The 16,490-nt window shown below is 62.2% G+C and overlaps 1 protein-coding gene across 1 annotated transcript in view; it reads right to left on the reverse strand.

Annotated features, from left to right (window-relative positions):
- Positions 1-6,596: 6,596 nt before the first annotated feature.
- RASA3 (RAS p21 protein activator 3) overlaps positions 6,597-16,490 on the reverse strand; it is an 88,757-nt gene continuing 78,863 nt past the window's right edge. The window contains exons 21-24 of the mRNA XM_059995896.1: positions 13,745-13,953; positions 13,506-13,609; positions 9,891-10,074; positions 6,597-7,919 (exon numbers count right to left, since the gene is read on the reverse strand). Of these exons, the coding sequence (XP_059851879.1) occupies positions 7,844-7,919; positions 9,891-10,074; positions 13,506-13,609; positions 13,745-13,953 (573 nt within the window). The 3' untranslated portion in view covers positions 6,597-7,843. The remainder of the gene's footprint in view (positions 7,920-9,890; positions 10,075-13,505; positions 13,610-13,744; positions 13,954-16,490) is intronic.

A 16,490-nucleotide genomic window follows, 5' to 3' on the forward strand; every position in this document is an offset into this window, starting at 1 on the left:
CCGTGGCACGTGGCGGGAGGCCTTGGCGTTGCCACTACTGTCACTGTGCCAGGCGCAGGGACCCCTTGCGTCCTCCTGGTGGCAGCAGGTGGGGTTGGAAGCAGCAGGAACTGAGGGCCGGTGGGGGGGGGGGGGCGGCGACCCAGCCCCGGAGGTGAGATCTGAACCACATCACACCCTCCAGGACGCTCCTCCTGGCTCCTCTGAGGGGCGTTGCCAGCGGTGGGAGTCCTCTGGCTGGGAAAGGTCTTTGTCTGGTGAGGAGAAAGGGGCACAGGATCCAGCCCCGGGCTCATGCATGGAGCGGTTGTCAGTAAACAATTACGGGAAGCTGCATTTTGGTGACCTCGGCAAGATAGCGTGAGCCTCGGGAGCTGTGAGCTCTGAGCTTTAAATAAAGTTTTTGACAGGAGACCCAGCAGGATGCCTCTGCAAGCCGCCATCCCAGAGGACTTCCTACAGAATTTGGCGGCCAGATCAGCTACTCGGGATCCTTTCAGCTCACAGGCCTCGGGGCCGGGGATACCTGCCGGACAGAGGGGGCGAGGGCCCGGCTCCGGCAGGTGCCCTGCTTTCTGTTCCTGCTTTTTCGCTGGTCCTCGCTGTCTTGCACGCTGTCCCTCCCCTGGACCGTGTCCCCGACCCCTGCCGTCCTCCAGCGCCATCCTTCATGGGGACCTGGGCCCCCTGCCCAGTGTTAAGCAACCTTCCTTGGAGGGAGCTTTCCATCACGCCCATTCTCCCCGGCACTCGGCCCCCACCCTGGGCCGGGTCGTCCGCACACTTTCCTTGTCTCTGGTCTGAGTTCCCTGTGGGTGAGAATTAGGTGCTGTGCATCCTCTTCGCACACGGGCTCCGGGACGTCTGCTGACCTGCGGCTGTGCCGCCACCCCCAGGCTGGCCCTGGCCACCTAGAGACAAAGCCCTGAAGGCCAAGGCTGAGGCGACCCTGGGTCTTCAGAGACTACTTCAGAACTTGGCAGCTCTCAGAGGGAAGGGCGCTGCGTCGACCTCAGATGGAAGGGCCCGGATGGTTCGGCTCAGTGGTTTTCTGGCAGGGATCTACGGTGGGCTTCTTCCGGAAAATCTTCAGCAGCCCCTACGTGTGTGCACACGTGTGTGCTTGTGCATGTCTGTGTATGTGTGCAAGTGTATCCGTTTTTAGAAGACACAGGGCCGCTCCAGATAGATCTTCAAACCTGCTCCTTCCTGTAACGTGTATTTGGCAGGAAGGAAAGAATCAGTAAAAAGAGAGCCTGGTTTTTCTTTGCTCCAAAGCAGCTGTGGAATGAGAAACACACACCTGCCCCCCGTGCCTCGTTATCATAAAGTAAAAATATCAGTGTGTTCGCGGGTTCCCCCTTTGTCCGCTTTCTAAGAAAGGCCCTGCTTTCTTCGGGGTTCTGGGCGCACCTGCAGGGCTCAGCCAGTAAGGCTCCAGGCTGGGCTCGTGCGTGGCTCCGGGAGGAGTAGCAGGCCGGGCAGAAGCTGCCCCCGCACGCGAAGAGACTATTTCCTTTGCTGCCTTTCTTCAGCTGGCCTCTAAGTGATCGCCAAACACTCACAGGTCACTGTCTGGACCGCGAGCCGCCCCCGGAAGTCGGGGTTCGCGCCGGTGGGAGCGGAGGGCGGGACAGGCGCGGGCCGGGGCGGGGCCGACACGGGCGGGAACCCGCTGCACGACCGGCCTGACGCCACCTCGCGGCCAGGGCGCCCCTCGCCCCCTCCTCCGCCTTGCGGATTTCAGCAGGCCCAGTTCGCCGATGCCTGGAGCCCCTCCGGGGAACAGCCCCCTCCTTGCCCTGGACGCACCCCTGCAGTGGGGGCGTCGTTGGGGCGCCTGGCCCGGAGGCTCTGCGGCAGCGAGGCCGGCGGCTGCGGTCTGGCGTCCCAGGCAAAGGCTCAGGGCCCGGGCGCGAGCTCAGCCGCAGATCCGCGGGTTCGCGCGGGCCCTCCGTGCGCGGACTCCTCTCCCGCCCGGCTGGGGGGCGTGTCCCACAGGCGCTCGGCCCCGCCTCCTGAGTCCACGTCACCTTGGCGCTTGCGGGCCCGGCGGCACCAGCCTCCTGGCTCTTGCTTCCAAGTGTGGGCGCCCAGGCCTGGCGGGTGCCCCGCCCTCACTCGGGAGGCCGCACCTCGTCTCATTTTACCCTGTAGACAGCGAGCTGTGTTCCGCGTGGCTCCGACTCCGGGCGGCGCATCCCCTCCATGCTGTCCGGGAGCCCCACCGGGCCTGGCGCCTGGGGCGGGTGTGTGCACGGCGGCTGGCAGTGCAGCGCTCCGTGCGTCCCTGCCCTCCATCCTGCCTCGGCAAACCCATCGGTGCTGGGTGGGAAGGTCCGTGGCCGGCACTACTGGGGACACACTGTGGCTACTTGCAATATTTCCTGAGCAGGTTATAGGTTGGTTTCCTCTCTGGGGAGCTCGGCCCTCCTGAGAGCCTGAGAAGGAGTGGCTGTAATCGGACTTTTTTTTTTTTTTTTTTTTTTTGTGGTACACAGGCCTCTCACCGCTGTGGCCTCTCCCGTTGCGGAGCACAGGCTCCGGACGCGCAGGCTCAGCAGCCATGGCTCACGGGCCCAGCCGCTCCGCGGCACGTGGGATCTTCCCGCACCGGGGCACGAACCCGTGTCCCCTGCATCGGCAGGCGGACTCTCACTGCGCCAGCAGGGAAGCCCTGTGCGCGGACTTTTATCGGTCGGAGGTAGTGGAGAGGCAGCGGCCCCTGTGCTGTGGCCGCCGGCTCCCCCTTCCCCTCCTCCTCCAGAGATAACACAGCTTTGGGTTTTTAAGCTGAGAGAAGAACAAATATTTTTATACAATGACCTCTTAAAATCGCTCCTAGGGCTTGAACAAGCAAACCGCATTTCCCGCCTACTGTGTTTCGCCTCCTAAGAGCGTCACTTAGGCTTCCTACACGACGGTCATAGCAAAGGGTACTTGCTGGTGTGAACCACAACTGCTGGGGTCCTGCCGACGACTGGCAGTCACCCCGTCTCTCCGCCAACTCGGGCCCGCTGCCCTGGGGTAGCTGACCTTCCAGGGGCAGGTCCACGTAAGGACCAGGGCGTTTCGGGCACCCATCCCCATTTCGGCCACACCATGGCCCGCTCGCAGGGTTAGAAACGTGGGACACGTGGCTGACACAGGTGTAAGTTTGCACACTTTACAACGTAAAGGCCACGTTAGTGACGAGCAGACAGGCGGCCCCCAGCCCCGTGGGTTCACTGCTGCCCCTGGCCGCGAGGGCCCTGGCTCTGGCAGCGGGACTGGGGCTCACCCCAGGGCCTTCTCATCAACCTGAGACCCTTCCCGTGCTGGACCCCGGCGTGTCCCCACACAGTCCCAGGCTGGCTCTGCCCCCTCAGACCTCAGTGCCCGACACGCCCCACCCTGGCCTTCAGGATCTTAGGCAGGGGCAGTGGGTCCGGGGTGGGGGGTGGGTGTGTGGCCCTCGCTGGCCCGGGGAGAGCGGTCTGCCCCGCCCTAACCCCGGCCCTACCTAGCTCCTTGCACAGCGTCTTGATGCAGCTCGGGGGGTCCCCTTTCTGGTGCAGGCCGCCCACACATCGGCTCCTCTGGAGCTCAGCCATCCCGCTGGCCGCCTTGAGGTGTCCGGGGCTCACGGCCGAGGGAGGGGCCCCGGGGCCCAGCTGGTGCCTCCTGTGTGCAGCCGTGGTGTCCTTCTCCAACCTCCCTGCCTTCGGGCCACGGGAAAGAAGAAGGACGCTGGCTCTCACGCAGCCCTCAGACGGAGCGCATGGCTTCCACCCCCTCCACGGGGAGCTGCCCTTGTGTTCCTGGGCCCCGTTGCTAGGTGGCCCCTGTGACATCACTGCAGAGGCAGAGGCCAGCCCGCTGGCCCTTCCCGCGGCCCTAGGTCGGAGTGGCCTCCTCCCAGGGCCTCCTGCCTCTCAGCAGAGACGGCAAAGGGCCAGGCGGCCGGGGGCCTTCATGCGGCTCTGCAGACGCTTCTGGTTTTGGGTCTGCTGAGCCTTCAGGCGAATCTCTCGATTCCTAGCAGGGACGAAGGACTCGGCGGTTGCGGCGGGGAGTCCACTTGGCGGCCTGGGCCCTGGGTGGCGTCCTGCGTCCTCCCCTCCAGACGAGGGAGAGTCACGCAAACGCAGCTTCGGAAGGCAGCCGTCTGCGGACAGGCACCTCTGCCTGTGCCGAGGAAACTCTTCTCTGCGTTTTCAGTTGAGCTGTTTGCTGACACTGCCGTGACCAAAGGCTCACTCGAGTGGCTTCCACAGTAGACATTCGCTTTCTGGGTCAGGAGCCTGGAGGTCTGAGGTCCAGGCGTGGGCAGGGCTGGCCTCCTGAGGCTTCTCTCCTCGGTGCGTAGATGCCCGTCTCCTCCCTGTGTCCTCACGGGGTCGTCCTCTGTGCGTGTCTGTGTCCTGACCTCCTCTTCTTAAAAGGACAGCAGTCAGACTGGATCAGGGCCACCCTAGTGACCTCATGTAACCTTAATCACCTCTTTAAAGGCCCATCTCCAAAGGCAGTCACTTTCTGAGGTCCTGGGGACCAGGACTTCACACATGAATTTTGGGGTGACACAGTTCAGCCTATAACACAGCCTAACAGAAAGTTTCTGATAATCTATTCAACACAATTTTTTCTTCTCACCTGGGACCACGGGGGAAAATCAGAGCAGGTGTTTCCTGAGGACCCAGCCGACAGCACTAAGTGTGTCGTAATGTTCCGAATGAAGTACAAGTGACGAGCTCCCTTTTTCCACGTGCACTTCCATTCCCTAAACAAGCTCACGCATCTTAGCTCCCGGGAGGCCTCGGGTCCGCCAGCCGGGGGCCGGTGCAGGGGCCGCCCTGGAGGCTGCTCAGAGGCTCTGTGCCTCGGGGGGACACGGATGGAGGCGGGCAGCTGAACCAGCTCCCTCTTGGGGTAACAGGTGGGCTGGAGAAAGTCAGTGGGCACAGACTGGGGTCGCAAAAGATTGGGGTCCTCGGGGCGGGGCTTTGGGTCCTCATTCTCCCAGGTGTTCTCTTTTCAGTCCTCCCACATACCCCGACATGGGCAGAGCTCGTTCCCTGCCCCCGCCAGCCCCAACTCTCTCCGCTGGGCCTGGTCCTGCGTGTGAATCTGCGTTGCACAGGCCCCTGGGAGCCGCCCTGCGGCCCTGCCGTGGACGCTCGTGTTCGGGGCGTCTGAACCCCTTGGCCCCCACCCAGAGCAGACAGGGGGAGCCGGAGAGCAGCAGAACAGCGCTTTCCTCCCCAGTCCACGTGCACCTGGGAAGGACGCTCATCGCCACTGTCCTCGGCTCAGGGCCGTGGCACCCCTGAAGGCCTGACCCGGCTTCCCCAGAGCCAGATCCCACCCCCTCCCCCCCACGACTCTCTCATACCAGGCGGCCGACCGGGGCTGGAAGTAAAAAGACAACTGAGTGGAAACCAAATGGAGAAGACAGGAGAAAGGAGAAGGGGGCGGGGCGGGTCCCCCATGTTGTGCACCCAGCTCCTCCCCCCCTTTCGAAGGGGAGCAGCCATATCTGCTCAACGGCACTGAGCTCCCTCTGTCTCCCCTCGGGCCACCGGCCTCCTGTCCCCCCTCCCTCGGGACACCGACCTGTGTCTGGCCCTCGAGCACACACCCCGCTGCTGAGTCCTCGGAGACACGAGGGGCCCTGCCTTTCCCACCCTCCTTGAGCTTGACGCCGTCTCTGTCCGCCCTGAGGTCCCCATGGCCCTCACAGGGCCCCACTCCACACCTTTCCATCCCAGAAGCATTGTGGTTTCCAGCACAACCCAAAGCCCCACAACTAGACCTCACCTGTCACTAGAGGGATCTCACCTGTCATCCAAGGAGCCTCACCTGTCGTCCTGAGGGCCTCACCTATCATCATAGGGACCTCACCTGTCATCAGAAGCACCTCACCTGTCATCACGGGGACCCCACCTGTCATTAAGGGGGACCTCATCTGTCATCAGGGGATCCCACCTGTCGTCAAATGGACATCTGTCATCAGGGGTACCACACCTGTTGTCAGAGGGAACTCACCTGTCGTCAGGGGGACCACAGCTGTCATCAGGGGGATCACACCTGTCATCAGAGGACAAAATGTGTTGTCAGAGTGATCCCACCTGTCGTCAGAGGGACCTCACCTGTCATCTGAGGGACCTCACCTGTCATCAGGGGGACCTCACCTGTCATCTGAGGGACCTCACCTGTCATCAAGGGGACTACACCTGTCATCAGGGGGATCACACCTGTCATCAGAGGGACCTCACCTGTCGTTAGGGGGACCCCACCTGTCGTCAGGGGAACCTTACCTGTTGTCAGGGGACCAAACCTGTTGTCAGGTGGATCCCACATGTCATCAAAGGGACCCTGTCGCTAGGGGGACCTCACCTGTCATCAGGGGGATCACACTTGTCGTAAGGGGGACCTGTCCTATCATCAGGGGGACACCCTCTATCATCAGAGGGACCACATTTGTTGTCAAGGTACCTCACCTGTCATCACAGGCATGTCGTCCAGCTCCCTCCTGCCCCACTCCACCACACCCCCCATCTCCACGTGTGCCTTATCAGCGGGCGCTCCTGTGAAACCACGCCAGTCTCAGAAAGAATAAAAGGGCTGTTTTAATTGGCCAGTAAAATGCATCCCGATCATTAGTATCGTACAAACAGAGACACTGTTACAAATCCACGTTGAAAACTGCGGTTTGGAGCAGCCTCAGAGCTGCGGGTACGGAGCTTTTTTTTTGCAACACTTTCCTCCACCATTTTTGCGACAACAGGCAATGTTACCATCTGCCGTCTAGATCTCGAGTCTGAACACAGCCGAGGCCTTCGGGGGAGTCAGCAGAAGCTCGTCAGGACCCCCAGCCCCAGACGCACGGCAGCCCTGGCAGCCCCCAGGGCCTCAGAGACGGCGAGCTCTGCCGCTGGCCCGGCGTCCGCTCCCAAGCCTCCAGCGCGGGCCCAGGTTTCCCCCTGCCTCCCTCCCCGTTCTCCCTCGGGGACCTTTACTTGGCTGCCATGAGACACAACCACTCCCTTTTCTGTCGTCTGGAGGCACATAGAGGCCTGGATGTTCTGAGTTACTTGATATCAAAGAGCTAATTAAAAACAGTCCTTTAAAAACATTAAGAAAAACAGCTTGAAAATAATGCACATTTCTATTTTTACAACCTTCCCCCAACTCCCACCAGGGTGGCAAACGTGGATTCTACTTTTAGCCCCACTGACAGCAAACAACACAACTTCGCTTGACGTGGCGGCTGCGTGGACGCGTATCAGCAGCAGGCAGGGGGGCTCCCACCCCGGGAACGAAGGCTGGGACCCCTAGGAAATCTCTCTGCAAAAGGACCCCGTGTCCCCAAAGAGCGAGGGCATCCTCAAACTGGGATCTCCGTGCGGTTCCGACCCTCTGGCCAGGACCGATACAAACGTCAAAAGCTGAAACCAGGAGGCTTCGTGCTGGTGGCCGCCTGGACGTCTGGCTCATAGGAGAAGAATAACGCTCGCAACACCCCCGCTGAGTCGAAGCAGAACGTTAGTGCCGGAGGCTCCACGGTGCGGGCGTCACAGACCAGCAGAGACAAACGTGCACGCGGCACAGGGCACACGCTCCGCAGGCCGCGGTGTCGCCGGCACCCTGTTCCCGAAAGGCCAGCTCAGGTTGCCTGCCACTGGCGTGATCAAGTGCACAGCCACCCGGAAATGGCCCGGGAGCCTCAGAAGTTCACAAGCTCGACCCCTGTCGGCTTGCAAGCTGAGGAGCTGCCCTCTGGTCTGGTGTTCTCTCCTTCCTGGACACGGGCTCACCCGGCGCAGCTCAGGGCACCATCCTGGGACAGGGGGTCCCGCGGGCTTCACATGGAATGGGCGGGGGTCTCAGACTGCTGCCTGATGTAGCTCTGGAAGCTCTTGTCTCCGATGGGGTGCTCCCTGCGGGGGTGTAGGGGGAGCAGCGTGAGCGTGGGCCGCCCTGTGGCTGGTGCGCCTCTGAACTGCCATCGCCTGTTTTTTGTTTTTTTTTTTTAATTTTTATTGGGGTAGAATTGCTTTAAAATGGTGTGTTAGTTGCTGCCGTATAACAAAGTGAATCAGCTATACGTATACATATATCCCCATAGTCCCTCCCTCTTGCATCTCCCTCCCACTCTCCCTATCCTACCCCTCTAGGTGGTCACAGAGCACCGAGCTGATCTCCCTGTGCTATGTGCCTGGTTCCCACTAGCTAGCTATTTTACGTTTGGGAGTGGATATATGTCCATGCCACTCTCTCACTTTGTCCCAGCTTACCCTTCCCCCTCCCTGTGGCCTCAAGTCCATTCTCTACATCTGCGTGTTTATTCTTCCTGTCCTGCCCCTAGGTTCTTCAGAACCATTTTTTTTTTTTAAGATACCATATATGTGTGTTAGCAGATGGTATTGTTTTTCTCTTTCTGACTTACTTCACTCTGTATGACAGACTCTAGGTGCACCCACCTCACTACAAATAACTCAATTTCATTCTTTTTATGGCTGAGTAATATTCCACTATATATACGTGACACACCTTCTTTACCCATTCATCTGTCAATGGGCATTTAGGTTGCTTCCATGACATGGCTACTGTAAATAGTGCTGCAGTGAACATTGTGGTACATGACCCTTTTGAATTATGGTTTTCTCTGGTTATATGCCCAGTAATGGGATTGCTGGGTCATATGGTAATTCTGTTTTTAGTTTTTTAAGGAACCTCCATACTGTTCTCCATAGTGGCTGTATCGATTTACATTCCCACCAACAGTGCAGGAGGGTTCCCTTTTCGCCACACCCTCTCCAGCATTTATTGTTTGTAGATTTTCTGACGGTGGCCGTTCTGACTGCTGTGAGGTGGTACCTCACCGTAGTGGGGAGATCTGCATTTCTCTCTAATTAGTGACGCTGAGCACCCTTTCCTGTGTGTGTTGTTCTCATCACCTTTCCCTACCTTTGCTTGTGATGCGTGTTCATCGTAGTACGTATGAGAAGTATGGACCAGCAAAGGAAGAAGTTAGCCCAAAACTGCCTGTGGAAGCACAGCCCGTGACCCCGGCCTCAACGTGCGGGGCGCGTGTGCTCATGCGTGGGGAGACCGTGGCCTCCTGGAGTGAGCACCGTGGCGCTGCGCCCTGTTAGCTGATAGACGCTGGCACAGCCGTGAGTCACGGGCTCTGCCGTGTCTAAGAAAAGGCGTTTTTAGACGGTCGGCGTGGGTTCTGACAGAGGGTGTTAAAGGGTCTAGAATGTGACGTGAACGTCTGTGGAGCCGGCAGCAGGCACGGTCGGCATCCCCAGGGGTGCTGGGCACCCTTGCAGCCTGGCCAGAGTCGGGGTCTCTCCCAGAGCCCCCCTTCCCTTCCCAGACCCAAGCCACGTCTTCCCTGGAAGGAAGCAGCCAGCAGGGAGGGGGCTGGGCCCACGCAGGGCTCCCGCCTCAGGTGTCGGGGCGGGCTCTGCCGTGGGTCCGTGGGCTCCAAGTACTCATAGGCTCTCGTCACCCACACCCTTCGTGCAGGAGGAGGGCGCCGCCTGGTTGCCTGCCCGGAGCCGGAGCTGCAGCCCCTGGCACAGAGCGCGGGTGGCCCGGCTGCGCCTGCCCCTCTGCGGCCGACCCCTCCCTCCCAGGATGCGGGGGGCGGGGGGCGGGGGGGGGTCCAGAGCCAGCCTGGAGAGGCAAAACGTGCTTCCCAGGGGCAGGGCCGCTGGCCCACGATGGAAGCCTAATTTCAGAAGCACATGGGTCGCGAGGCGGGAGCAGGAGGCGCCTCTGGGGACCCGGTGCAGAGGGCGCTAGGGGTGAAGCCAGATGGGGGCCCGCCGCGCCCTACAGGCAGGCAGCCCGAGGCGGCCCCTCCCCGGCTCCCCACGCCTCCAAGACCCCGGACTCACTGGCTCCCGTACTTGGTCCTCTTGAACTTGTCCCTTCTGTGCTGGGCGTGCTCCAGCTCCAGGGCCCCGACCCCGGTGATGACCTGCTTCAGCGTCTTGTAGGTCTCCTGGGGGTCGTCGATGACGAACGTGGAGTACTCCTCGCGCTCTGGACCATCGTACACAGACCTGCTCCCGCAGGCCTCTGCAGCATCGGGGGCAGGGGCTGAGGTCAGCTTGGGGCGAGCGGACAGGCTGCCCCCCGAGCGCACGGGAAGGGCCGACCGCTCACGCAAACGCACACGAACCAGAAGCCGCTAAGAGTGGGGCCAACCCTGAACCCCGAAGAAGCCTGCGGCGCCGGAACCACAGACCCGAGGGTCCAACGCCGAGCACGAGGGCCCAACCCCTCTCCAGGGTGACCGGGCTCTGTGCAGCCTGGCCCGGGCTCCCAGACGGCTGCTCCTGGGACGTGCCACGGCAGGGACCTGCAGGGTGCAGGGCGGACGAGAAGCCATCCTCTCGGCCGTCACCTGTCGGCCAGTCTGTGCTAGCAGCTTCTTAGAGCCTCCATCGCCCCACCTGCTCAACAGGTACCTTTCTCATCCGACCACCGCACTCCTGCTGAAGACCACGCTGTGGCCTCCGGGCCCCCCACCTGCCCACAAACACCCGAGCTGCGTCCTGCACTCCAGGGCCACAGAGAGACGGGTGCCCGGCCCAGGTGAGCTGGCAGCAGGCCCCTTCGGCACGGCCTGTGATGTGCTGCCGGCTCACCGTCACGGAAAGATTTACTGCCTTCACTCCCAACTCAAGGGAAACCTCTTAATTCTTACTGAAAAACCACAAGTCTGTGCAAAGGGAACCTGGGAAGATTCAAAATTTCAAAGGAAATGGGAACATGACGTGAGAAAGACATAAGGGCTGCGCACGCGAGGGATAAAGGGGCAGAGACGCGGGCGGGAGCGCCCAGGGCGCGGTGAGCCGCACTGATGAGTCCCTGGAGCCCGGCTGCCTGCACGTCCCCCCCGAGTCCCCTCTGGCTGTGCCTGCTTGGCCTCGAGCGAGTCCCTCAGGCTCCCGAGCCTCAGTGAACCCTTCTGGGAAACAGGGCAGCTTAGGAGTAGGATGGGAATCACCGAAGGACCACGATCCCACGCGGGGGGCCGGGCGGTGGCAGGGTCGGGACACAGGCAGGGACGCCCAGCCGCCTCAGCTCGGGGGCTGCGTGAACCGCTTCACAGGGGTTGTTCCACACGGCCCCTGGGCCAGCCTGGCGGGTGGGGCCCGTCGCTGCCATTTCCCAGAGGAGGGGGCTGTGTGCCCAGCTGGTCTCGCAGCGGATGCCAAGGCAGCTCTGCACTGAGGCCTGTGCGTCGCGGGGAATCTCCTGCTAGGGCGCCAACGAGTGTGGCTGCAGTGGCGGGAGCTGGGACAGACCCGGGAGGAGGTCCCGGGACCGGGCTGGGGAGCAGCTCTTAATTCGGGGCCCAACGTCAGACGCGAGATTTGTGACTGGACCCAAAACAGACCCGGAGCATCCACGGGGCCGGGCGGCAAGCTCGCCCTCCGCTCCTCTTTGACGGGGCTCCCCAAACCAAGCCTGGGCAACGCTGGAGCGCGTGCTGGGGCCGGCTGGCGGCGGGTACACGTTTCTAAAACGGCCCTAGGAACGAGGAAGAGCACAGGGCAGACGCAGGACAGTGCAAAGGTGGACTTGCTGACCGACAAGGACGGGAGGACAGCGAGCACGGCCCCTGCCGGTGACACTGGGGGGCAGATATCTACGTCGGGAGGACACCCAACAGCCAGGTGGCACAGGACACAGAGGCCCTGACAGTGAGCCCAATGTCCGTGCCCCGAGGTGGGAAGGGCGAGACTAAAAGTGCGTCCTGGTCCCTTCTAAGGGCAGACGGTGGCCCGTAGCTGATGGGCTGCACCGAGGTGCTGGCTGAGCTGCGGGGGGAGGGGGGGGGAGGGCGAAAAGCCTTCATGCTGATTTAACGGGCTCGCGTGCAGCACGGCTCCGTGTCTGTGGAAGTCACCCCGAGACCTTCCCAGGCCCCCTCGCCATGCCTGCGGGAAGGTGTGCGTGCAGGCTGCCTTCCAGGGCGCAGACGGGGTGGCCGGCCACCATCACCGAGACCTTGGCCGCGTGACCTCGGTCCGGCAGCCCTTCCGCACACGATCCCACCCAGCCCTGCACTGGCCCGGCGCCACCTGCAGCACTGGGCACCGAACTCCAGGGGGACACCGCCGTGAGGGAGGTGGGCGGACAGACTCACAGGCGACCGGGACACAGCCGCCTCCCAGCACGGAAAGGCTGCTGTGCCCGGAGGAGAGGCCTTGGTATGTCGTCAGCCCACGGGCTGAGCGCTCAGGGCAGTTTGACCGACGTAAACGAGGGTCTCAAGGAGATGAGAGCCCCTGACAGCAGAGTATCGGCCTCAAGAAAGCGCTGAGGTTCCAGGCAGAGGCCTGAAGACTGTGGAAAGTGACTCAGTGCTTTGGTGCCTCCGTGAAGTGAGCAGTAAGGCCTCCAATCCGGCTGACCTTCTGTGAACCCTTGTTGTCAAGATCACTGCTATCCTGGGAGGGAGGCTGGGTGTTCAAGACCCCTTTCCATTTGACTGTCCATCCATCTACCCATGCACCCACCCACCCACCCACCCATCCATCCACGCATCCAGCAAACAGGTACTGAGTCCCTCCTGTGTGCTAGGCACTGGGATGAATGACACCTGCCTCTCCTCGCAAGGTCATGTGTGTCGCTGGTGAACAGATCTGAGAGGGCATCATCGTAATGGCAGAGATCAGCACAGGCTGTCCGCAGGGGGGCAGGATAAGCTCGGGAGGGGCCCCCCCAGGACACACGGCGTCAGCCAGATGAGGGGCGCATCGGGGGCAAAGGCACAGGGGTCTGCTGCGTGGTGCCGGGGCAGAGAGGGAGGCGGGGGTCTGGAGAACATGGGCGGGCAGCTGCGTGCTCACCAAGGCATGGCTAAAGTACCCTCCAGGCTGCGGCCCACAACTGACCAGGAGACGAACAGGAAAAGAGTCCAACAGGCTTGTGTCCGGGCACCTTCTGAGGGGGCTGCAGGGCCCACCACAGAATCTCTAACAGCAGCTCTGAGGAGTGCCAGCCCCAGTGCAGGGTCACACAGCTCACCGCCCCCAGCTCGCCTTGCATCTGCCTCTCCTGCTACAGCCCAAGCGCCCCCCTGGTCTCCCGACTTGCCCCACCTACACTGCTTCATTCTGCAGGGCACGGAGAGCAACGGAATGCAGGAAAACACCTGGAGCTGCCGGCAGGGGCACGAGCACACGCACACTCACACACGGGTCCACACACACACACACGTGCACACGTCCCTCTGGAAAACACACAAGATTGAAACTCCTTGTTTGGAGGCATGGGAGGTTATTAAGACACAGGATCTTCTCAAGAATCTGGCAGTTTCAGAGGCTGCAAGCTAAATTCCATCTTAAAATTATCCATAGAACCTGTTATCTAAGTAACTGCCCCCCAATAGCCACTCAACCTGCAGAACGTTTTCCCCGTCGGCGCCATAAACGATGACACCGCGCGCAGCCCCTGGCGGCCCCCAGGGCTCACCGCCATCCGCCCCGCCTCACCTTGCATCTTCTCGAGTTTGCTCATGTACGAGCTGAAGAGAGAGTAGATGCGCTCGGTCTCTCGGTCCCCGTCGATGTCCAGCTGGATGTTTGCTGGGAGGCCGCTGCCCAGACACCGCGCGAGCGGGCGGAGAGGAGGAGGGGTCAGTTGTGGCGGTGGTCATTTAAAGGTCACTAAACACGGGGGCCCCACCCCGCACTTATCCCCGCCCTGGGCTGGGGTACCAGGCACAAGCTACCTGGTGCAGGGGGAGCAGCCGGCGGCCGTGTCCGAGGAGGCCCTGCAGCACAGCCAGTGGCCGTTCAGGTAGGCGGACGGGTGGTAGACGGCCAGGCGCTTCTGGTTGCACTGGCTCACCTTGGTGAGGATGTCGATCCAGGCCTTGGCCTCCACGCAGTTGTTGGCCTGGATGTACAGTGCCCGCTCGGGCTGGATGACCTGGAACATCTGAGGGGCAAGGGCGGGCTCAGGGGGCTCCACGGCAGGGCCTCCTGCCTGAACCGCGAGGGCCACTCTTGTCCACGCCAACCAGCCTGGGGCCGAGTGGGGGCAGAGCGGGGACACAGGAGGCTGCGCGGCTCGGCGGGGTCAGCCCCGGTCACCCGGGCCAGGGCGCTGCCTTTCGGGGGCCTTGGGGTCCCCCTGGAAAAGCAAAGGCGCTGCACCACTTGCACCAGGACACGTGAACTGGGACGTGGCCGTCACACAGACGCGCTGGCTCCTCAGCCTCCTTCGTCTTTGGGCGGGATGGGCTTCGTACAAGACGCCACAGCACACCCTGCCCTCTCTCCCGTCCGCTTCCCCAGACTTGCCTCGGGGCCTTTGCATGTGCTGTTGTCCATCTGAAATGTACTCCCGCTGCAAGACTGACCACTCCAGGGACCCCTCCTTCTTCCAGGCAGAAGTTACTTCCCCCGTGAGGCTTCTCGGAGCCTCCACTGCCTTTCCTATTTATTATTCACTCAACCAACATTCCTGAGTACCAGGCACTGTCCTAGGTCCTGGGGACACAGTGGCCCAAACATAGTTTCTGCTCTCGTGAGCTCCCGGCCAGCAAGAAAGACAAGAGCGAACACAAAGCACGGGGGCTGTGAGGGGGGAGGAGGAGGCCAAAAGGAGGGTCAGGAGGGAGCCCTCGAGACAGACGATCCCCCAGCTGCGATCAGACGGGCGACGCAGAGTTAATTAAGCTCAGTGGGGAAAGCAGGCAGCAGGGGACGGGAGGTGCAAAGGCCCTGGGGGCAGCGAGGGGCAGGTGCTCCCAGCAGACGCAGGCCCGGCTGCACACAGAAGGGCAGGGAGGTCGGCAGCCCTGAGCCCTGGGAGGCTGTCAGGCTGGACTTGGCAGAGGGCATGTGGGAGGCCAGGAGTCGGGACGTCAAAGTCCACGGAGGCCTTCTGCAAGGTGGGGCGGTGTGCCCGGAGGACGAACAGGATTCGAAGGATTCTGGGAGGGGCCTGGGCCCAAGTTCCGGAGTGAACAGCCACGGCTCCCCCCAGCCCCACCCCACCCACACGTGCACCGTCGCACAGGCCTCAGACTGCATGCTCTGTACGTGGCTGCGATCCCCGATGGAGGGAAGGCCCTGGAGGGAGCGCTCTGCTCCGATCGTCCTCACAGGCGGGCCCCTCCGCCAGGGCCCGGCACACCACAGGCCTTCAAAGACGTCTCACAAATGGAAGAGGACGTTGGCCTGGTAGTTAGCGCGTGGAAGCCGCCTCTGGGGAAGGCAGCGGGAAAGCACAGGCCGATGAGAAAAGGATCCTGAAATTGTAGCCCTGACGGAACGAAGCAGCTCACGGCTGCTTCCAGGGTATTTTCCACACTCTGTCCCTCTGTGGTCGTCGGGAAGGCCACCGGCTGAGAGCACAGCGTCCCCAGCCCCATCCAGGGGAGGGGTGGGAGGTGCCGTGCAGACACACACGGCAGGACGCTGCCCACCAAGGGGGCAGGTCGAGGGTGCTAACCTCCCTCAGGCCCAGAAACCCGCCCGCACCTGCCACGGGGCCATCTGCGGCCCAAAACATGGCCTCAAGTTGTCCTGGGGCAGGACCAGGCGCCAAGGTCGGGAGCCAGCGCAGGGCGAGCGCAGCTGCCGTCTCCGACCACCCGTCCAGCGAGCAGCCTAACCCTCTGAGGCCGTGGGGCCGGCCTCAGACCAGACGGAGGCCGGACAGACAGACCCAGTGCGGCCGTGGGCACCTACTGAAACCGGAAGCGCAAGGCAGATGGACGCGAGGACGGGGAAGGAGGCTGGCGGCCAGTCGGGTCCCGGGGGCAAGCCCGACTCTTCGGGGGTCCGTGAGCCGGGAGCGCGTGACCCACAGAGACACCGGGGCTCCCGGGGCCCGGAGGGGGCTCGAGGGCAGCAGGGCGGGGTGGCGACGTGAAACACAGGAGGGGAGGCCGGGTCTGTGGCTGCGTGGAGCACGTCCAGGCTCTGGGGCCGCACGGTCTGGGCCGGGCTCTGCCCCCACGCACGGGTGTGAGCTCTGGGTCAGCATCGTGACCCCTCCTCAGGACGGCCATGGGGGGAGACGGCTCTCAGTGACCTCGGGAGAGCACGGACGCCCAGGGCCTGGACCCCGCTAAGGCCCCCAGCCGCAGCTCTTAAGAGTAAGGGCAGTAATTTGTCTGAACGTTGAAGTGAAGAGCCTTAAACAGGGTTGATCTCCCGAGAACACCTCCCTCCTCCTTAAAGCAAGGTGTCCCTTTGGGCAAAGGATTCCAAATTATTACCCTCGGTTAGGCTTCTGCAGGGTTCTGCCCGACCGGACCTTCCCCCGAATAAAACATTCCAAGTCAACGCGTCACGAGGGGAATGAACCGCGTGGAGCCTCATCTGCCGTTTGCCTCGCCCGGCAACCACCCCGGGGACTGCCGTCGTCTGCAGCGGAGGGCTTGAAGGGCTGACCGCCCAGCCGCGAGGGTCCCACCTGCTCTGCCTATCTGTGGAAGGGACGTCCCCGCCACCATCACCCTC

This window comes from Delphinus delphis, chromosome 18, assembly GCF_949987515.2.
Source record: "Delphinus delphis chromosome 18, mDelDel1.2, whole genome shotgun sequence".
NCBI lineage: Eukaryota > Metazoa > Chordata > Mammalia > Artiodactyla > Delphinidae > Delphinus > Delphinus delphis.